At 39.3% G+C, this 24,199-nt stretch overlaps 2 protein-coding genes across 2 annotated transcripts; one reads left to right on the plus strand and one right to left on the minus strand.

The window, feature by feature from the left end:
* Nucleotides 1-84: 84 nt before the first annotated feature.
* ppa1b (inorganic pyrophosphatase 1b) lies at nt 85-10,669 on the minus strand. The gene is given in 12 exon segments (XM_036546641.1): nt 85-417; nt 616-655; nt 905-980; nt 1,309-1,394; nt 1,807-1,934; nt 2,026-2,089; nt 2,092-2,157; nt 2,444-2,530; nt 3,256-3,375; nt 5,039-5,092; nt 9,262-9,326; nt 10,478-10,669. Coding segments are annotated over 12 exon segments (879 nt in total). The 5' UTR covers nt 10,539-10,669; the 3' UTR covers nt 85-385.
* Nucleotides 10,670-14,648: 3,979 nt separating this feature from the next.
* Nucleotides 14,649-22,654, plus strand: eif4ebp2 (eukaryotic translation initiation factor 4E binding protein 2). The gene is made up of 3 exons (XM_036546594.1): nt 14,649-14,966; nt 18,711-18,887; nt 20,941-22,654. Exons 1-3 carry the CDS (start codon nt 14,834-14,836, stop codon nt 20,970-20,972), a joined length of 342 nt encoding a protein of 113 aa, XP_036402487.1. The 5' UTR covers nt 14,649-14,833; the 3' UTR covers nt 20,973-22,654.
* Nucleotides 22,655-24,199: the final 1,545 nt, after the last annotated feature.

The following is a 24,199-nucleotide window of genomic DNA, read 5'->3' on the forward strand; positions in this document are numbered from 1 at the left end:
GTTTCCTTGGTTATCCAAACATTAGAACTTGTGGAAAATTATGGGAAGTAAACATTTCAAATAAGCGGCTCAGATGGTCTGGTAAACAAAAAGATTTTATTAAAGCACATTAAGACCACTGCCTACCACACCCAAGCTTTTCCCCAGATTATATCCACTTGTAATATATGTATAACAGAACATTTTTAAGTAAACTGAAATTATTTTCCTTGTCATGATTTCTGTCAATTATTCTCTTTTAATGTATAATCAGCCTGAAAAGAGAAATATTTGTAATTATAGCCTGTAGTAATGTCTGATGTGTAATCATCTGAAATTACACTAAAGTACACTTTCTAAACAGGGTGTCATAGTCCTCGTCCATCCTCGAATGATTCATCTCGGATCAATTCGTCTCATAGTAGAACCATTTGTCAACTGGAAATGAAAATAGCAGTTTATACAATTCAGTACAAATTGAAGTAAAAAAAAATTGAATCCTTAAAAAGAATACAGCACACATAAAAAAAAAAAAATCACTCTTTCTTGCCACCTTTAGAATCATGAGTGTTTCAGTTGTATTTTTTACAGTAAAGCACCTAGCCTGCAGTCACATGTAAAACAGCCATCACAAACCTGATGATGGGATAGGATCCTCACTTCCACAAGGGCATGTCTACAAAATCAACAATTGAAGTCAAATATTATTTCACACAAAAATGCAAGGGACAAAATGATATCACTTACACTCAAACACACATCTGTGCATGCGCACGTGCGCACACACACACACACACAACAAATATGGAACAGTAGCTCAGGTTTTAGCAATATGATTCATCAAATGCCTGCACAAGGCTTGACATCTTGATTTATCCCCATACATTATCACTCCATTACTCAACCATGAAAACAAAATACTTGCCCCATCAACCACAGCTTTTGCCTCATCATTGGAGCAGCAGAATGGACTGTCTCCAGTCGACACACATGTGTTTTTGCTGAATTGGAGAAAAACGTAAAATTAATTTAGCAAGAGAAAACAAAATCTTCAAAATGCAGTTAAACATCAACCTAAGGCTCTCTGAACTAAACTGGCAAACCAAGCAACATTCTGTTTGGTTTGCATCCAATACACTAGTTTTTCCATCTCGTTTCTGACCCCTTTAATACTGGTTTTACTATAATTCCATGAAATTGGTCATCTTTTTTGAATCATAGCAATTATTTTGTGATACTGTTTTATAATATTGCACACAATGCCTTTCATATGAATGATATGAAAGATCTTGATTCTGAGATACACACATATTGACTATTTTCCCTCACCAGTTCAGCCCTCCAGCACTGGTCTCTTGAGAGATAAGCGCCTTCCAAAAGCCATGGGTGCTCTTGATCGTTTCAATGGCAAAGTCCTATAAAGCAAGAATAGTTGCATCTTTGAGGTACTTCAAGCAAACAAAAAAGGGAAAATTTCCCACTAATGTACATTTCTTCCATTATGTTAGCCTAGTGGAGCCAGTGGCTCAAGAAACAAAATGAACAAGGATCAAACCAGGCTTTTGTCAATGAAAGCCACATTTCTGAATTTGTATATGAACTTGCATTGTGCTAAATCCATACTAAATGGCAATTGGCACCTTTAAAACCAATGAACTGCAGTCTGAATTGTAAATGTTGCTACAGCTCCAGACTCAACCCGCTGCTAATTTGAAAATGAAACAAATGAGGTTCTTACCACTGGGAGAGTGGGAAAGTGACAGATAAACATGCCTTCAACTGAAACAAAGTGGAAACAAAGAAAGTATAACTAAGAAAGGTCCATACCTTGTCTTTGAACTCCCCATTGAAGGCGAACTGGTTTTCCGGTTTTCCATCTGGCACCTTGTACCTTCTAAACCAGTCTACTGTGGCCTCCAGGTAGCCTGGCTTGAGTCTCCTGACATCATCGATATCTGAAGTTAAAACAGAGTAATGTGGCAGATGTCAGCATAACAGGTTCAGCCCTCCCTTCTGCTGACTGTTAGAGAGAGAACAGTTTCGTACTGCTGAACTTCTTCGCTTCGGGGTCTTCCACATTGATCGCGACCACTTTCCAATCTGTTTCACCCTTCCATCGTGAGTCATTGCCAGGATTCCCAAGACCTTCACCTTAATAACCTCTCCACGTGAACACACCTCAAAGTTGAGAAAAAAAAGCTGACTTACACACCCGTTCAACATTTTCATGTAACATGGAAATTAAGGTAATTTACAGAATTACCCTCAAACAGCTTTTCAAACAAAAGAAACACTCTGGCATTCATCTCTATTTCAAGACTTGAGAATAAAGCTAACGTGTCCCCCCTCAAAAGTACTCTGAGCTTCATAAAAAGGATATGTAAATTCCATTATCTTTAGCATTACCACAAAGTTGCTTGATGTTGTAAACTGTCCACCTGAAGTACTCAGAATGAAGCAATACCTTACTGCCAATGTCACACACATCAATGGGATCATTGTCACCACAGCATCCAGTATCTCTATCTTTGTGGCCTGGGTCCTCCCACGTCTATCAAACAAGGAAAAACAGATATAGTTATAAAGTGATTTATACTTTCTTTAAGGCGGAGTCTTTTAATTCAGTTAATGGGGTAGTCCAACCAAGAATAAGTTATAGATGCTGCTCCTGAGTTTTACATAAATTTTGACACGTCCTTCCATTGGCTCTGGTTCCGTTCTGTTTGAACAGTGATCTGTTGGTGATTAGTGATTTCTTGGATGACCGAAATCAGCCCAAGTACAATAATTTTTTAGCATCCAGCAGAGGCGCTCTAAAGTCGTCCCTGTTCACAAATCCATATTAAAGGGCACAATGTAAAGTTTGCTGCAGTGGTAAGGAAAAGGAATTGTAACCCTTTGCCAGTGTAATTACCAGTTGGGCCACTGCTGTAGAACCCTTGGAGAGGGTAATTAAGCAGAGCTACCTCTGTAAATGTCCAGCGGTATAAATGGATAACATGTAAAAACTGCAAGCTTTATAAAAATAATACAAGCCTGTAAAAAAGTGTTTTAGTTGTGTGGTTGTTTTAGTCTTTTGAAGCTAGGTCTGTATACAATATTTAAAAAAGCTGGACAGCTTTATATAATTTAGAATATATATACACTGATGAAACTTCTTGGACTGAAAGTAGCTTTGGGCCATTACACTATAATGAAATCAAGTTTTAGTACCGCTGCTGGAGTTTAACATTAAGTGCTCTAAAAGAGTGGATCGATGAAGACACAGCAACTTGCCTGAGGGATTGCTCCATAGTTCCAGATGTAGCCTTTGTGCGGAAAAACATTGGCCACATAACGTAAATTTCCCTTTTTCACATCTTGTTTGATAGGGTTCAGTGGGTCTTTTGTGGCAATCTGCAGAAAAGATATCTGCATAAAAATATTTCTTTCAAAGTCTTCTAAATGGACCATATTTACATAAGACGATAAACTGCATGTTTTAAATGGCATTTATGAGGAAATGCTGAACTGTAGTGGTGACGATACACACAATTTTAAAACCAAAATAGTTACAAGAATTCTACACATCTTCCAAAGACTAATTCCAGAGTACTTGCATACATTAGCTTTGTTATAATTACATCTCACTCACATATGCATTGGCTGTCTTGCAGACACCTCACTCACACATGCATGAGCTTTGTTACACACACCTCACTCGCATACATGTTAGCTTTCTTACACATACTGCACTCGTACTTTATGTCGTTGAGCAGCTTGGGGAGGTTAAAGGGTGGGTGGGTGACACACCTGATTCTGGGGTCTAGGCATGTGGGAAAGCACACACATGCAGTTGGCTGTTAATTACCTAATTTTCATTATTGTGATTAATAATGTGTTTGTATAAATGCTGCTTGGCAAAAGAGAATGAGTTTTTGTGAATATTGAGAAGTGTTTGTCTCCATTGCTACATGGGGTTTACTAACCATCAACCTGCTCATGCTTATTCATTGCTTATTTCTTTGTGGCGCTACTATGGAGAAATTTCTTTTATTTGATGGTGGAGCTTGGATCACTGTGGTTGAAAAACTCTCTCCTACAATAAGTGAGACTGCTTGCTCTAGCAGGCAGGCTCAGACAGGAGAGGAGACCAAGGCTGACTTTGAGCACACCTTCCAAGATAGCCTATTACAAGTCACCCCATAGCCATTGTGTCTCCAGAGGTGGCGGCATCCAGTGGAAGTGCCATTTTCTTTAGGGTTTATGTTCATAGCACATTAGTCTGTATATTCAGTTACAATTTACTGCACCAGCTAGGTGAAGTATAGGTAAGACTGTGACATACGTGGAGACATAACACAAGCAGTGAGCTCTGTTCCACATTATGTAACTGAAGTACAGGATATAACCAAAGCATTCATACAGTCTTTACCATTCAAGGGCATAACAGCAAGGTTTTAAATACACCATCTGTCCAGCCTCAAAAAGACTGTCTTGTCATAATTCTTAATAAATACTCAACTGTGGATTGCAGGTAGCTCCGCTGAAATAATCCCAGTGCATGTATGTATACTTTAAGAGTATACTTTAATAGGAAATCTTGCCCTTATTATTCTCATGTCTAGAGTTCTGAATTTGCAGAATGTATACCAGGCCATAAGATACAGCTATGTTTGTCTTTCTCTTCCCTGGAAAGACACGGCAGTTTATGTGGTATGGTGTGGTATATATGCACAGGACAGTGCCATGGCTTTCCCTCCCCCCTTTTGCTTTTTATGCACCATCTTCAGTTCCAGACGTCAGGTCGCCTTTACCCTGACGCTCATTGCGCCGTTTGAAGTTGTCGAAGTCCGCCGTTTGAAAGTGTATCATATTAGTTGCCCTATAGGCTGTAATTGTACAAATCTAATAGTACTGTGTCCTCAAACAGACCTCGCTCTCAGCTGAGAACTGTCTCATTGTGGAACTGTAAACATCCTGTCCCCGTACTGTCGCTATACTTGCTGTATGCACTTTTGTAAGTCGCTTTGGATAAAAGCATCTGCTAAATAAATAAATGTAAATGTAAATGTCATACCTCCATCTTTGCATTTGTCCATCTTGGTACTTCAACAACCATGTTGAAGATATTCTGTGGAGAAGAAAAGTCACAAAATGATATTTCATGTAAATGAATGCAACAACCAGCATACTGAACAATCCACGTATTAACATTTCACTGGCCACATACACACAAGTTTCTTTGGGTTAAATTATTTTATTAACTTTATTTCTTTAACGAACACTTGTATATCCCATTGGCACACTGCACCGACTTCCAACCACACTATTGCTTTGCTGACAGCAGTGATTGCCATAAACCAGCCAAACTAAAAGATGGAACAATTATTTCTGTTTTGGGAATCCACTGAGGCAGTGCAGCCAAATGAAACCCGACACTGCCGGCACTGGTGTTGCAGTACCTTTATGATGTGCAACAGGTCTGCACAACTGAACCTCTCTCTTTTTGTACACTGAAAAGTTTCTCATTCACATTTCTGAATTTTCGGCAAGAGTGTTTTCATTAACCATTGTAAACAAACATTCACTGGATTACAATTGCCTGCCTACCCAGTAAATTACATAGTTGTAACTGATTTTTGCCGTTAAAATATCAAAAATGTATAGTCCTTGCTCTCTACAAATTAGTTCCATGCATTTACAAACCTGCCTTGAACTTAAAAATCTTAATTTCTCATCCATAGGTTACCTGTTGCTGGGCAAAAGGCCACCCAACCAGTGTAAAAATCCTTTATTGCATTTAATGAGATAACAGGTCATCCGACAGAACAAGTTAAAAAATTATTAGCTGTTTCAACAGACTGCGACCTCACAGCCCCTCCTCTAAAATGCACAACATGGGGAACACATTGGGCACACTGACACTGGTTTTCATTAAGTAAATTTAAGTAAAAGCAGAACAGATCTCTGTAAAGATGAACACATAATATACCTTCACAACCATAAATTTCTGTTTTCAATTCGCCCTCACCTCCACAAAACATGACACAGTACATGCAATTTTAGAACTAAACAATTTAATCCAACTATCTTTATTTCAGGTGGTTTCAATATTTCAATGTTTGAGTTAACTTGTAGTATACATTGCAAATCATGAATCAAACCCAGCTCCACTGACGTTGCCAGTTCGCCTGTGTGGTGTAATGTATTCTAACAAGTCCCAAAAGTTGTGCGTTTGCTGGCTGATTCACCAGTAGCACACCGTTTTGTACCGTTTGGCAAACCTGAATTGTTTCGGTAAATATCAAATTGTTTAAAGGGGTAACAAGTCAAAATTGTAAGCTATGTATGTTGCTCTGGGGAACACCGTCAACTACACAAACGCAAGGTAAGGGGATGCAAACCATTCAAGTCCGCCTGTGGATTTGACAAACCAGAATTTCCGTTCTTGCATGTTACATGTTTTCACATCTGAACTCCTGAAAATGTCCGGAGAATCGGGTCCGGACATTGTCCGGAGTTGCCCTTTCACATATGGAACAGGAGATTGTCCATGTCAGACACGTTCTCACCTACTGGATATACTCCGTTTGGTCTAGGCAAGGGCTGGCGCCTGGGTAGAGCGTGCAGGAGGCAGGACATGATGCAAAAAGTACACTGCAGAAATCACAGTGGCTGTATTAAACTTGCCTACTGCGTACTGTACTGTGTACTGCGTACTACACAACTATATACTGTATACTACATGCTATTTTTCAGTGTAGTACCCAGTATGCGACCAATAATGATTATATTTGTAGTATATTACATTGTTGCGTGAAATCATTGCGAGTTCAGAAAGGTCCAGATTTCCTTGTGGTATTTTCCAGCTACCACTAGCATTAGCATTCTCACGAGTGAAAAGCATTGATGAGTTCACGAAAAGTATTCGCGAGTTGAAAGTATTTTCAGGTTTTTTCTTTGCAATGTCTTACCTTTCGGTGGTATGGGCGCATAATGTGGCACGGAGGAGAAGGTGAACATAGCTATTGTACTTTTGGGTAGCCAATAAAAAAATATCACACTTAGCCATCCAAATGTAATGTTAGGTGAACTGGTGACCTCTCTCCACTATGCCTATCACTGTTACTTTAGCTACAGCTTAACTAGCTACTAACCAGATAATAAACTACTAACCAATGTTATTAATCATCATAATAGAAGTTTTGGCAGTATAGCTATAGCTAACTATCTCTTTAATAACGTATTTGACATGACCCAAAATAACACATATTTGGACGTATCCGCAATATCAATGAAAGAGTGGAAAGCAATATACAGGCAAGCAGAAAAGAGTACGAAGCAGATGTTAGTATTCTTCTGGGCTGCATCCGAATAATCATACTTCCGTACTATATAGTACGCAAAAAGCAGTACATCACAATCCATAGGGTGTCCGCATACTTAAATTAGGCATTTAATAGTAGTCAAAACGGTACCCGGATGACCTACTATTTCCGTTGAAAATTTGAAGTATGCAAATGTTTCCACACTATGCTATCCCATAAGTCAGATGGAGCCCAAATAACTAAAGAGGGAGGAATTCCCCGGGAAAAGCATAAAAAGGCTGCCTGTAAGTCGCTCTTCTCGAAGATGTACGATGACGCCCTTTGAGTGGCACTGTCAGGTGCCATTTTCGCAATGTGTCCACATTTTGTGGTATTAAAGATCGCTACTCTGAGGTAAATTCTCAGAGGTGACTTTTTTTTTTTTTTTTAATTTTCACGCACGTGGGTATACGTCATCTGGTAAACCTCCCGTCAAGGACAGTTAAGATGTTCAGCGGAGTACATCGGAATTGCGTCCTTACTACTTCGCTTGCATACTCAACAGTACGTGCTACAGTAACGGTCGGGTAGTACGTCTTAGCCCGAAGTTAGTGCATACTGAGTATGCGGATGCAGCCGTGGTGTTGCGCCAGTCCGCATGATAGAAACGTCATCACACGCGACCACTCGCTCGTTTGTGAATTCTCCGGAAAAATGGACCTGCTCTATTCACACATGGACTCAATCCGACATTAAGACGGACTTTGTACCAGGGAGCTGGCAGAGTGAAGTCCGTCTCATGTCCAGTCCGACTGATTCAGACATTTGCGTTCTCACATACAGTTCCTCTGGGTAATGGCTAGATAAGTTCTGACTTTCAGTGCATGTCTGAAAGGGGCTATAAGACGCAGTAGCTGGCGCAACACAAGCAGTTACCAACAGTTTGCACAATGTAGCTGCAGCAACCAGGGGGCGTGCACCGCTGCATGCATCATTCCGGGGGCTTGGCGGCTTCCTTTTAAAAAACACAGCAGTAACGAATTCAGTATGGAGACTCGCTCAGACTAAAGTGTTCACACTGAGCCACACAGTATGTCGAAAATAAATCACTAGCTAACTACGTAGCTGGGCTTTTCTACAAGCACCTAGACATGGCACTATCAGGCGGAAAACTACCTTTTGCTCCCACGACTGAATACATGAAATTCGGTAATATAACAAGATGCCGCTGCAACTGGAAGTCATACAAAGGCTCGTCTGAGAAATACATTGTCGCCTTATGTTAACGGTGTTAAATCCACGAGGATTGGCACGAGGATTTTGAATAATGCGTTTATATGGTGTGTCGCATAAAAACAATCACTAACATGACGATATCATGTTTCTGATGTTCAAACACTGCTGATTATGAGTTTAATTCAAGCCTGCTGGAGAGAGACAGACGCCGCACTCAACAGCACGCAATACATCTTACCTGTGTTCAACTTTAACAGTAAATATCTGCAAGTATCTAAACCAAAAGTGTGTTTATATGATTCTGAGCTTCAGGAGGCTGACAAATTTGATTTCAGCAACAGTTTATCGACCCTAAGATACTGATGGCTTTAGCTAAAAGTGTGGTTACCCCTTGCTAATCTCAATGCTCAACGACATCCCACAGCATTATTTCAAAGTGTTCCAATTGTCACTTCCCCACTGCGCATCGGAGCACAGCTCCGACCAGCATCCAGTCTCGGATGTCGGTTGGCGAGGGGAAATTGCAAAACATGTCATCACAATAAATCGTATTTCACAGTAACTCTGAATTTGGGGTCAGCTAGTATAAGGTATGGGATGTTGAAGGTCATTCCTAATGTAAGTTATTTTGTAAATTTATATTAAAATTTGCGGTTACAGACAGTTCAAACACAAACAACCTGATTCAAAGAACGTGACAGATTTCATAATGTCAGCTATTCAAACTGTAACCTATGCAAATCAAAATTCACTTTACCTGAGCTTCATCAGCATACATTGGTATGTCATGGAATGGGGAAATGTACTTTCCTTCTGAGTTTCCTGTAGGTTAGAAACAGAATTAAGTCTCACGAGAGACACATTTTACCCCAGCAAGTGACAGTTTTTTTAATATAATTTGACGGTCAAATGCAAAAGATGGTCTTGAAGACATTTACTACCTGCAATCATTATTCCTTAATTTGAGTTCAACACCCAATGTTAGTTTATATAAAACACTGCACAATGTTTAGTTAAACAAACACAATTAAAGCTGCAAATCTAGTTTTTCCAAGGAAACTATCATAAGTGATATAATAACCCGCACGACCCCACTGACGTCATCTTGAAGCAATGTGGCAGTTCAAAATCGAATGTTCCAAACCACTGGACGGGTGCGCACCCTTTTTCGATACGATTGTAGTGTGATGTTTCACAATTTGTGTAAATAACTACTTATCCTTAATTGAAATCTCTCGCATCTCTCTTCAAATGAAATACCGCATGAGCCTAACATTACTATTCTTCAAATCCTGTACAACATGACAAAGCATCTTAAAACAGAGTGGGGGTCGCCGTGCCGCTTCCAGCTGAGTTTAGCGTAAGCAAACTTAGATTTTTCTAGAGAAACATATGACACACATGGCTACAATTTATTTTGATAATTAGCTTGCTGCTGACTACTAAATAAGCCATTAGGCGAAATGTGTGGCGATAACAAGCTACCAAAGATAGAAGCTAACCGTGTTTATTATTTAGATATGAAAAGGAAGCCAGTTAACGAATTACGGTGCGTTAGGTACATTGCATATAAGCAAATAGAAAACGCCTGCTAGCCAGATAGTTAGCCTACCTGACTGGATTTAGTGAGTTGATGAATGAAAGCAAGTCTAAGATAGCTAACGTTAGCTAACTTAATAGAGTAGCAACCCTAGACACATAGCTTGGATACTAAACAAACTAGCAAAATATTTCAAGTAAAAACTACCTTCAGTGTATGGAAGATGAGCATATAGCTACCTACCTATAACGTTACGAAACTGAAAGTTAGCCAGCTAGCTAGCTAGCTATCATTACACATGTGGGTGAAAAGCGCTCCGCATCAGCTAGCTGGCTGGTTGAATGGAATCAATCACTTCGTCACGACAGCAGGCTTTAGCCTACTAACTAGCTAACGTCTGACCGGCAAATGTGCAGGACCACACTTAACTTACTGAAAAATACTCTGTAATTTTGCGTGTTGGGGTTTCCTCTTTCCTCGATGGTGAAACTCATGTTTATGATCTTCTTAGTTAGTTAGTTCTTAGCGTCGAGAAGTCTTGTTTCAAGCGTTATCTGTATGTATCGTTTAAAGTACGAGCAGAACCTACGCAAACCCTCTCCAAGCAAATCCTACGTAGCGTACTATGAAGTAAGCGACACGTCAAGTCCCCGGAAGTCACACCCCTTCCTGTTACAATCCGGTAAAATGAATAAAGTACTTTTATTTAAATTATGTCTTTCTTCTTGGTCGGCAAGGTTTTGTTGAGCGTTTTCTTTCGAAAAGTTAAAAATGCTGATTTAAGAGACGATTTAAAAACGTGGTTATTTTCGTTCATGTGCTGAGATTGGACATCTTGATGAGAAAACCATCTGCCGGTGAATTTCATTAAACTCAAATTAATTTACAAGATTCTCAGTTGGATTACCTGGATTCCAGTTCAGGGAAGCAGCAATAATTACACAAAGGTGCAGGTACTTGCATGAGCTCTTATTGTGGATGCTTATGTTTCATTTTTTTTCCATTTGAGATTATGTTTGCTTCTGGTGTTTTTTTTAATAAATTGGGATTAATTCACTAAAATGTAATGATGAGAACAGGGCATTCAGTGTAACTGGACTTTACATTGTCCCTACAGTTTTAAACACTGGTCTCCACCAGAACTGACTGTACTACTCGCTTTGCAACCATGTGGTAATTGACTGTCCCTTCTCAATGGGCTGCTCCTCTCAGCCACAATGACTGTTAGTACTGGTACACCTCTAGTGGAATGAAATTCCTACAGGGGTCATTATATCAGAATCACTGGCCATTTTCCAACACAGATTGAAGAACTACCTCTTTAGACTGCGTCCTGGGTCCAACTCAACCCCCACCCCCTAACACCTGATGCTTGTATTATTTCCTGATTATTTTACAAATACATTTGTTATGGATACTGTGATTTAGTGACTGTGATGTATAGCAGTGTGTGTAGTTGGCTTCCCTTAGTTTATATGCTGTCTAGTTTCACTCCACTACTCACTGCACCTCACTGGCTTCCGGTAGCAGCCCGTATCCAGTTTAAGACACTGGTACTGGCTTACCAGGCCACAAGAGGCTCTGCCCCGTCCTACCTTCAGTCTCTGATTGCTCCATACACTCCAACCAGATCTCTCCACTCAACCTCCTCTGGGCAGCTGGTGGTCCCCTCACTTCGGGAACCTGGCAGCCGTTCCACTTGGCCACTTCTTTTTTCTACCCTCATTCTGCGGTGGTGGAATGACCTTCCTCACCCAATCAGAACTGCAGAATCACTCGCCATCTTCCACAGGAGCCTGAAAACCCACATTTTCAGAATCCACCTGTCCCCTGTTGTGTAACCTTTCTGGTATGTATCTGTGTATCATGGTACAAAATGTAAAAAAAAAATCTTCTGTACTAACCCTCATATTTATTTTAAACACAACAATGACATTGAAATTAATAGGTTATAAACATTCAATGGGATTATTTCCAATTTAATGTCACATTGATACAACACAGAATTACAAGCAACCTCATGATAAAGATGTTATATGGTCAGGGTTGGGAGGTTTACTTTAACAATGTATTCCGACACTAATTAGGCCTACCTGTTAAAAAATGTAATCATTAGCCTAATCCAAGTATCACAATATTAAAGTAACGTAACTTGATTACTTTTCGTTACTTTTGGATTGGATTGGATGTGCTGGTGAAGTTGTTTAGCCTAATATAATGTTTTACGTTCCTTGTTAGGTTTATTAATTGTTTGGCCAGGTATTCCTTCCTTTGTTATGCGCGAATGCGCGTTTAGATTAATAGCGGTAACCAGGGTGCGAAATATCAAGTGGTCTCGGGGGTCCGAGACCACTTGATTCACACTTAAGACCCCCTGAAAATTGGGGGGGGGGGGGGGGGGGGGGGGCGCTCTGGAAAAATCTTTTAAAAATTATTTGTCACTAAAAATGTCTTTTAACCCCTTAAAGCCCGCGTCCAAATTCACATCCCTTCTTCTCGGTTGAATTGCTCACGAAGTGGGCTATTCATCGCTAACGATGCTAGTTGCTTGTCTATGCGACGAAGTGTTGGCGAGAAAAATAATTTTGAATTTACATCAAATTTAATCGTAGTTACAATCTATATACAGCTCTGCGTCCATCTCCACACCCATTACTCTTGTTTGAATTAGCCTTCTTATGAACTCGTCATTACATAGATATGGAACACATAGCCTATCAGATAAAAGGGCGGAACCGGAGCTTTGTAATGATGCTACATATTTGTACATACCGAAGTAATCACGTTATGAAGACAGATAAAACTTCTGCAAAGTAGGTTAATATCTTTACTAATTTCTTCACCCATTTTCACACTCCTGCTTCTCAGTTGAATACGTCACGAAGTCCCTATCGCTTCACATCGTACCGCATATCAAAATAAACAGCAGAACTTATCCTTTCAGATGATACTAGTTTCTTATTTCTTATAACTTAGTTATTTTTATCTAAGCGTTGTCGAGTAATCCAGTTTTGAAATAACAGCAAATTTCTGCATTGTCTCCAACATAGGGCTGGCATTATTTTTCGTACAAAGTGGGATGTAAACACAAAATAATGTATTTGCTTTTTATTGCAATGAGTCAAAAGCCATCTCCCAGTGCCCTCCCGTTTTGTTATTTCTCCCGGGAAACTCACGTAATTTCCATGGCAAACTTTATTATGATTAATCGTCATACACGGATCCATAAGTTTTTTTATGTTTGTCTGACGTTATCCAAGTTGTCAGATCGTCTATGAAACACAATCTGCTTTTCACTGCAATGAGTCAAAAGGCGTCTCCCAGCGCCCAGCTCCCGTTTTGATGTTTCTCCCGGGAAACTCCTGTAATTTCCATGGCAGTGAAATTATGAAATGAAATTATGATTAATCGTCATACACGGATCCATAAGTCTTGCATGTTTGTCTGACGTTACCCAAGTTGCCAGATCGTCTATGAAACACAATCTACACACTACAATTATTTACTATCCAACGCCCCCCGCCGAAAAAACCTCCCATATTTTGAAACCTAAATGTTGGCAGGTATGGGTAGGGGACCCCCCGATTGCCACTGGGTATTTCGCACACTGGCGGTATGCGAATTTACTAAATAATGTTAATTTGGTAGCTAGCTAGCTAACAGTACTAAAGTTGTCAGAACAGGTTGCTTGCAGTGTCTGTGGTAAAATTAACTATTTGGTTAGAAGAGACGTGATGAGGCTGTATTAGTTTGATAGCTAGCGGGATAGCTATTAGTAATATGACAGTTGAGGAAAGTGCGTGAAAGCCAAAATAGCTAGCAAGCTTTCTAGCTTTCTACGTTGTTTCTTTTTTTATTGTAGCTAGCTAAGCTAGCTATGTGTTTGTTTGCAATGTGATATTTGTATTTGTCAGCGGAATGTGATAGTAGCTAGCTAGTTATGTTTATTGTTTTGTTTATATTGTAGCTAGCTAGCTAGATTTGTCTTTCTAAGGTGGTATTTGTACTTTTCAGTTGAATGTGCAAGTAGGTACCTAGCTAATTTAGCTTTCAAGCACTTTACTATCAAACGTTAACATTAACTTAAGCTAACTGGATTTCCGTGGTTAACATCAGGGGTTGGTCTTACTTATATTTGTTTCTTAATATTATATGTCGAATCCTTGGATGATGACGGCATTTTCACAGCTGTAAGGCATAACTTGCACTGTACTGTGATGTTGTTTCCCTTTTCTGCTTTAAAGACAGACTAATGGCGAAATTTCCAGCCAGTGAGAGCATTTTTTCACTAGAGGCCATGAGAATGAATCTGCAACTGTAAGATTGCCTATGGTTTCACTCGAGACTTGAGTGTTGTGAGACTCGTTAGAGCCGTCAGGTAACTAAATAACTAGCTAGTTGGCTGATACAGGGCTACATACAAGGTAGGTGTTCTACTTTGATTTGATTCGGAAAGGCTTCGATTTTCGTGTTGACCACATTGGTTGATATTGGCGTATCACTTCGTGATTGTGACCACATGCATCGCATCCTCCGTTTCATTTGGCGGCAGCAATACAAATCGTTCAAGAAGAAGAAAAAGAACGCTGGCAGAAGACGTCATTTCCGCAGTGGTGTTGTGCTTCCTGCCCTGGTGGAGGGAGGGGACCGTGCGGACGGTTGGGAGGACAAGCGGAGTGAGACGAGAGAATTGGGGAGAGAAATCAGGAAGAAGGAGAAGGCCCGCTTTCCATCTTCCCTCGGGATAACCGTCGTATATTTAATCAGATCAACAGCCGAATCAAGAGAAATGTCGACCGGTCGCCAACACAGTGAAAGCCGGGCCATACCGACCAGAACGGTGCTAATCAACGACACAACGCAGCTACCTCACGATTACTGCACGACTCCTGGAGGTACTCTGTTCTCCACCACTCCAGGAGGTAATCATAACCACCAGTAGTTTGGCTCTTATTTCTTATTATTCTTACCTTTATTGTTTGCCTTCATAAAACACAATAAATAAAGTATTGAATACAAAAGCAAGGCGTTAGACCGCCCCTGTGCTAGTACGTAGGCAGCTATCATAGGTCCTACTGCAGCGCAGTTAGGAATGACGTGATGGCTGGAGAACAAGCTTGCCAGCCAGCTACAGCACAAAAACACTGCCACAGCTTTGCGCAGTAATAATCAAAATGATTACTACTTTAAAGAAGGAATAGTTTATGTCCTTCAGATTGCAATACTGCCGATAGGAAGCTAGTTTGGGCAGTAGATTAACGTTTACTGGTTTGAAACCTGGAAAGCGCCTACACAACTGACTAGGTAGTATCTATCTATGTTATGCCGATGAAACAAGATAACATGTTTTCATAACTACAACTCAATTGGATAGAACGACTAGTTATCTACTACCAATCTAAAAGGTCTCTTGCGAGATCTTTTCACTCACGATTGCATACAAATCTAAGTTGTCCTTAGACTGTTCTTGATCCTTTAAATCTGGCAACATTTAAATTTAGCCCTTGTTGAACGTATCTAGGTGGTTGTCATATGAAAGTTAAAGCTGAGGAACTTGTTCCCCTCTTTATAAACGAAATGGATAAATGAAATAGTTGAACGCTAAATGGCTTGTGTCGATGTCCCGTCTTGCTCAAGTTATCCACCACTCTGTAGTTATTAACAGTAGGGATGGTAAGATTCACCGATTCGCATCGGTGCACTGGCACCGGCACATGCTATTGACCCGATTATAAAAGTGTGCATCGGATACAATTTGGGATGAACTCGGACTGCATCGTTTCTAACATCTTTGCATCGGTAAAATCCGATTTATACATAATTATTCGTAGAGGCCCTATGCCTTTATTATTTAGAAATGTGACCAGTACTTTTATATTTAGATTTATTCCTCCTCTCTAAACTGTTTCTCAAGCGCGCTCTCTCATCTCCAGTGTTGTCAATGGCCAAGTCTCGCGCGAGTTGGAGGCGTGTCCGGGCGAGTCGCAGATTATCATGGAGGTGGAAGAGCAACTTTCGCTGCCCGATCCGTGCCTCTTGCCCGATCCGTTTTGCACATGCGCAAAAATCAGCGCATGCGCAGAATTCAATCTCTTTTACGACACAGTCCGATCCCTTCCACGCATGCGGGATTTTGTTTACGTCGCTTTAATTCTCAGCAGGAGCTGGTATCGGTTGGTATTGGTGGTCAAATTAGCTGTATGCGTATGCTGTACAACAAATATGTCTGATAAAGGCAGGTAGCCTAAATGGTAGTGTGTGATGTGACATAGACAAAAAACGATCCTTTCAGCGGCCTTGTGTCATCATATTCCTTTTATTTCTGCATTGATCACAACGTAATTTTAGTAAAACATCTTTTTCACAATCAATGTTAATAAAACAAACAAGAGCAGTCGTACAACCTATCTGTGCTTTTATGTTGGCTGATATCGGCTACGTCACAAAAAAAACATAGCCTAAGTGGTAATGCAAAGACGACACGAAGCGGTTTCAGATCGTCAATAACATGTATTAAATATCTTTAGACAGACTCGCTGTGAACTGCCGTTGTCTACGTAAACTCGCTGGCGGCCCCGACCGTCAAGTGTTTCAACAGTGTAAAATGTTTACAAATGCGCGGTACAAATCGGGCAAGAATACGTTGTGATTCCGAGTGCTCAAGCACGCGCATGTACAGAACGGATAGCAGGCAGGATCGGAATAAGTTGTTTCCGAGTGCGCATGTGCAGAACGGATCGGGCAGCAGGCACGGATCGGGTAATGACAGCGACATATTCAATCTCAGCACGTGAAGGAAAATAATCGCGATTTAGTTAGTTTGTTGCGTCATCCACCCAAACGGTGTTTTTTAAATCGTTTCTTAAATCAGCATTTTTAACTTTTCGAAAGAAAACACTCAACAAATTCTCCCCGACCAAGAAAAGAGACATAATTTGAGAATGAGATGCTTACTGAGATGCAGTACTAGGGAAACAAATATGTGAAGTAAAAATGGCACTTTTTTAGTTAATTTATGATTTGCTGTCTGCTTAAGAAGAACCAAGGAAATAAAATCAAACTGTCTGTACCATATTGAATTGTATAGCATCATATTCTTTTGCATTGCATCATATCGCATTGAATTGCATTGTGTTGAATCAAATCGTGTCGAATCGCACTGCATCGCAATAGGGGTGAATCATACCGTATTGCATTAGCATGGCCGTAACCAGCGTTTGAAAAATAGTGCGGTTCCGGGGGGGTGGGGGGGGGGTTATACACATGTAAACATTACATTCGTAAGAACATTATCTAGAGCATCAAAATACATAGGTCTACGATATGAAGCATGATAATTAAGCTAAGGTTATTTGTGACCTTAGCTAGCTATAAAAAGAAAAGAAAAATAGAGAGTAACACCATTACAAGCAAACGTCATTATACACTTATATTCAATTCCAAATTTGGCTTGAAATGTTTCATAGGCCTACTATTATTGATACCGTTGCCTACATAAGTTATTTATTAATTAATGGTGTTGTGTGAAATGTTAGTTGGCCTATTATTATGAAAGAAATAGCCTAGCCTTCATCATGGGCCAGAGTACGCGTATTTAACATGTTTCATACAATTGCCTTTATTCCAGATGCTGTACCAGGTTACTGTTTTGAACATAGAATATAAAATAACAATTCTAAACTGAATTAAGCATGCACTCGTCTCGGAGAAGTTGTTCTCAACCACTGATTTTTTTTATTCAGTTGTATTTAGCTTCAAATTTTATTTTTAGCTCTAAAAAAATTACTGCGGTCCGGACCTCGGTGACCTCATAGCTGGTTGCGGGTATGCGCATTAGTAGTTGCTTCATATGTATCGTTAATGTATCGGATCGTTGGCAATGCATCGAGATGTGTATCGCATCGGCCTCGGTGATGGAGATGCACATCCCTAATCAACAGTATATTGTGGTGCAATTAAATTTGGGTCCAGTGTATAAAATGTATTTTTTCCCCGTCAGACAAACTTGTGCTTTCTATACGAAAAAGCCTGGTTGTAGGTACTTTTGATATGGTCACACAAATTCAAGTGGTCTGTGTTTTTAAATGCTTGTTGACTTGACGGATTGTCAAAAAATATGGCATTCATTTCAAGCTCAGATAAGACACAGTAATGGCGATGGTGAGGATGAGCGTTCACAGTTGCCACAGTTTCACATTCAGTTCACTGGTGTGACCAATGTAGCTGTATGGCTGAGTTAGTGCGATTTTCTTCATGGTCTAATACAGCTTGTTATACTTTGTTTTGCTAAGGCAGTCGCTTGTGGAATAGCAATTTTATATTCACTGCAGTTAAATAAATACTGCAGTTAATTAGTTTTCAAACATACTGCATATGGGCTATATATTAGATTTTTGTACTGTATAGACATGTCTGTCTGGCTGTTTGTGCTATGGTTGGTTACATGAACAGCTGTATTAGCATGGCCATTCCTAAGGTAGTCAGTAGTTGTGTAATGAACAGGTATGGAAATGTGCCACTCCTCAAAGAAGAAAATAAATATCAGTGACAAAGTATTTTTCTCCTTCCTGAGTTTCATGCTTTTCTTTGCCAGTAAACGTATCTTGTTAATGTCCTCCTTACAATAGTGGGGTGATGGGAATCAGAAATAATCCTCTTCATTGCAGGCACCAGGATTATCTATGATCGCAAGTTCCTGCTAGACCGGCGCAATTCCCCCATCGCTCAGACTCCCCCAGCCCACCTCCCTGTCATCCCAGGGGTTACCAACCACAGCACTGTCAATGAAAACAAGAAGAACGGAGCCAACAATGTGAACAACCATGATGGCAAACCAGGAGTGGGTAAGTGGATCTAGTTCTGTCTAGTACCTGAGCAGCAGCATGTAAACACAGGTCTTTCCAGGACAAGCTTGCCAAGTCATCTGCACTTCACTCACATTTTGTGTGAATAATTCACAACATCATTAACCCCCCCCCCCCCCCTTCATGTTGTGGTTTTGAGACAATATAAACCAAAGATGAAAGATTGGCCTTCAATTAAATAACTTTGGGCTCAGTAACTATAATATCATGTGTCGTTTGACTTATAACGACTTGAGTTTTTCATAAAGAAATATATTGTATCTGTTCTTCACGCTTAAGACATTGCCAGATAAGGTTACAGTACCCCCACTTCCCCAGAGTGAGTTAGCAACATGATTAGAATGGCATGTAACAAGAACTTGGCATGTAATGACTTTGATGTTCATGCTTAAGTGATGTTTTATAATTATCCAACCTAGCAAAGAATGCCGTCCTGAATGCAAGGTTTCTTTTTTTGCCATTACCTGTGCATTAATAACAGGACTTGACATATATTCATGTACACTTCAGTTTTACATTTTTACAGTCAGAACGAAAACCTTGAAAATCCTTTTATCTTTTTTTTTATTGCTTAGTCTCCCAAATTGCCTTTGTTGTTGTTAAACCACTGCTTGTTACTAATGATTCCAAAGGAATAAGGGCCCAAGGGAAGGAAATTACAGGATACTCCAATAATAATTTAGTCTCCCTACACATTAGTTATTTTTTACACAAATTAAACTGTGTGGTCATCTCACTGAGGTCTAGGCTGCAGAATGCAGGATATCAAGGTTAGTATCTACGCAAGCTCTTTGGACGGTCTGTCTAAGGTCAACAGCACTGTAGCTGTACTTCATGAGATGGTAATGATATCATTTTCAAATAAATAAAACCTCAAGTGATCAATAAATCAGAACAATTGAATCCACATTGACCTAGAACTTTAAATGAACATTTATGCATATTTTATACATGTAGTATACAAATATTAGCCAAGATACTTTTAGTTTTGAAATTAAGGAACTTTTGGCCTGTATCCAGTTCTCCTGATTTCTCTTTAGTAGGTGTGTTTACAACACACCAATGCACATTATAATCAGTGCTTAAATACCTGTGACACTGTATTTATAATGATCTGAACCGTGTAACCCACCCAATTTGATCCTTCTGCTAAATTGTACCCATATGCCTGTGACCTGGGCACACATTGAAAAATGCTCAGTACAAAGGTGACATCTGCCATTATTAGTTGTTATGAGGGTAAATGCTTTACACTAACTGAATGTAAAGATTAATGCACAGGAATCAGTCATAAGCTTGGATGGTCACTATAATACTTAATTCAGATGACACTCTGTTGGTCAGGCGCTACAACCGAAGTCTGAAAGCTGTTGAAGTTAGTGTATCATCACCAATGATGCATATATCAAAGCTGAATAAACTGTATTTGCTGTGACAATATGGGCCACAAAAGGGTGCTCAGACTCCCTCAGTATGGCTACCAAACCTCCAGAGTGGAAATAATCTGTTTTTGAGCAGTGCTGCTAAACATAAACCACAAGGCCTTTAAATAGATGACTGTTCCTGTGTGTAAAATGGCTGTTTTAATATCTGGCCAGCTACAGAAAAAAAAGGTTGCTCCACCTAGTGGTAAACCAGTGATATTGCGGCTCTGGCTGAAACCAGGGACAGATGGACCCTGTAGGTTGAAGTTTCCTGGTTTGCTTTTTTCTTTGGCAGTCTAACTCCTCAGAAATGGCTGAAATTGCTTCCCATGAGGGTATCTAATGTAGTTTGCAGCATTAGCCATGTGACTGGAACACAAAATAAGTAATGATTTAAACTGAACCCCTAATGAAGCAGCAAGCAAGTTGTCATTGTTTTAATTTGTTTTCATAATGGTTCTCTGTAATATGAAATGCCTTCTGGAAGTAATACAGCTGCAAGAATAACTTGTTGCTTAAACATTCTGTATTGAGTTAAATGAAGCTCCCTACAGAGAGGTAGCAGAGATTGCATGTAAAAATATGGTTTTGTTTATACTCAATTAAAGGTGAGGACGCACAGTTCGAGATGGACATCTAGCGCAGAAGAGCTACAGTGAAGAAGCTGGAATCACCTGGTATCTGTGTGACTGTGGCTTGGCTTTTAGAAACCAATATTGTTAGCCCTTACAGCCTTTGCTCTTTCTTTAGCTGCTGGGTGCAGAGCACACCATGGGATTACCGGTATGGCTGACACGGCGCTGAAAAATAACAACCAGGCTGTACCATTTTGTTAGAATCGGTTACTGTGTCTCTCCCCCTTGAAATCACAGTTGTCATCAGTGAATCCTACGCAACTAGAAGAAAAGGATTGGGACTGAACTCTTCACTGGAAAAAATAAGAAGTTATAGACCAGGATCGAAGCAATAATCTCAGTTTTTTGTTATCTCTGGTTTTTAACCTGCACCTTTTAGTAAAACTGGCCACAGTGCCACTCTATTTTGGAAATACCCTAATTGGTACACTTAGAAGTGCTCTTCTTTATGGAGCAAAATTGAGCCTAGTTGAACCCTGTTTCAAAAAGCATCTTATTGGTTATGTCTGAAAGGCCTTGCTCAATGGTTTGTGTATAAATCCTGGCGTTATGTGTTCAGTGCACATGCTTTTACTTGAATTGTCTAGTTTGCTTGTCCAGGTAGAATTTTTTTGCACAGTGTTTGATTGAATTTTACAGCTTAAGAGTAAGATTAACCATGGTGAGAAGACAGTTAAAGATCTCACCTGCTTGTAGACCACAAGGTGTCCAGCAAAGTTATTGAGGGAATCCTGTTTCATAAACTTGCCTTTATTTTAAATACAGAGCAGGGAATCCTGTGATTATTCCTAAGCTTATCATTTCTGTCAGTCATTAATGCAAGCTAGACATGATTTTTTTGTTTTATTTTTTGAAAAGTAATTGATCTCACATTAGCAAGTTTTTTTTTTCTTGGCAGTATTACTGGTGACAGTTGGATACAGAAAGGCCTAGTAGTTCTGCCAACAAACATACCTTTTTAATTGTTCAGAAAAGATAATTGGCTAAAAAAAATGTCATTACTCTGCATCTTTGCGTAAGAAGCAGTCCAGTGTAACGGGGAGTAATGTTTATCTGTTCCTTAAAGGATGTAGACTTTGTGTCAAATGTTCATTTTGACATTAAACAAACATCAGTTGTGGACCATTATGCAGACTGATGGTACTACATATGTTACAATTGTGAATGTTTCTCTAAATGTAAATATTAATAATGACCCTTTCTTTCTACCTCCAATGGGAGCATTTAAAAAAAATTCTACATGTCATCAAGAAAGATGCACAAAAACATCCAAAGTGGTAAGAATTTACTTATTGATAAATTGTTCATAAAATTAGCTGCATCTTGAAGAGTGCAGTGTGGCATGAAAAGAACGCGAGTGACTTTTTTGAAGCTGACCTCCAAACAGCTATTAAAGAGTGGCTATGTGAGCTGATCTTGGGACGTGCCTGCATGCACAGACAGACACATAGGTCAGCTAAAATATCATGCTTGTTTATGACCTTATTTTACACAGATGGCAACAGCCTTTCCAAAGCCCTGTTTCTTGCTGATTCAGTGGAAGGTAGGAAAGCACTGACAAGTCAGGTTGTTCTTATACATATTTTAATATATTTAAAAAAATTGTTCTTTATTTCCATAAGAAAACTGTGTAGCAAATTTACTTTTGTTACACCAGCTTACTGTTACAAAACTTTAATTTAAAATTGGAACCCTCTCTCCAAATATATATATATATATATATATATATATATATATATATATATATATATATATACATACATATATATATATATATATATATATATATATATATATATATATAAATGTAAATGTATAATGTGTGTATATATATATATATATATATATATATATATATATATATATATATATATATATATATACATTTTTCAGGTGTTAAGACCAAACTTTGAACACTCATGTGAAACCGAGAGTCGAGAATACAAAAAAATTGGAATCCTCAAGTATAACTCACTGTGAGAATCATAGTGCAGGATGCTTAATCAGGATGGGTTATGGAGTGCTGCAAGTCTTTCTGGCTTTTAGCTCCATTCAGGCTCTTCAGTGGCTTAATTTGGGTGATGTAATGCTAAAAGCAGGTGATTCGATCTGAATGGGAGCTCGAGCACATGGCCATGTGCAGTCATTTAGTAGGACCTCAAATAATGTAATTACAGACAGCAATGGATCAAAATGCATTAACTCCTGGGAGCCTCTGGAGCCATGGTTGCCTAGCCCTGTCTTGCCTTCTACCTTTTGCCTTCACCAGCCTTTTACCCATTTGCCAACATTTTCTATGTTCAAGATGGCACACATATTTATTAAACCATAGATCTCAGAGGAAAATGCAACAAGTCCAAACCGCCTGTGTTAAGCGATTTGCACGGTGGCCTGAGGGAATAACATAGCACCTTATGTGGAGAAGGAGGTGGTGTTATATGCATTGCCAACATGAACTGAAGACATTTAGGATGCATCTTTGATACCTGTAACATATATGAAATTCTACCAGAGGGACCCATGATAATGCCTGCATCTAACTCGTAACTCATTCAGTACCTAATTTTTTTTTTTGTTTTGTTCTCCTTTTTTGCTTCCTTGTTGCATGAAGCCAGTGTGCCCATGCCTTACATTTTCAGCTCAACTGAAAGGCCATGACTGATACAAGAACATAGTTTCTTATCAAGGTTAATCAAAAGTCTTTTGCCCAAAAGGCATCATTTATATTGTCAAAAGTTTTAGGCCTATTCATCAGTTCATTCTGAGATTAAATTCACTGCACAGCTGTGCTTACCTGAGAAAATTGCTACATTAGTGAGAAACACTGTTGGTATGTGTTTTCTGCTACTGAAGATTGTTCGTTGTTTTAAAAGTGTATACTTGTCACTATCTTTTTTATTACTTGGATGTAATTGGTAATGACAAATTCTTAAAGCAAACTGCAATAGCAGCCTTTTTGGTTGTTAATTTATTTGTTCCTTTTTTTAATGATTTATGGTTAATAAGCACCTTAATGGAAAACCTGCAGAATGCATTTAATGCTGAGATGACATTGTGTAGTGACAGATTTTACCCCTTTGAATGCATACTTTACGGTTTATCAGACAGTTGGCTTTCTGAAGCACACTTCAGATTCAGACGGAAACTAGCCAGTGACTCCTTCTTTACACTGTGTAGCAAACAAGATTTGAAACCTGACTTCATTTGATTTAATGTTTCTAAAAAACACTTG

The sequence above is a fragment of the Megalops cyprinoides genome, chromosome 15 (genome assembly GCF_013368585.1).
Source record: "Megalops cyprinoides isolate fMegCyp1 chromosome 15, fMegCyp1.pri, whole genome shotgun sequence".
Classification (NCBI taxonomy): Eukaryota; Metazoa; Chordata; class Actinopteri; order Elopiformes; family Megalopidae; genus Megalops; species Megalops cyprinoides.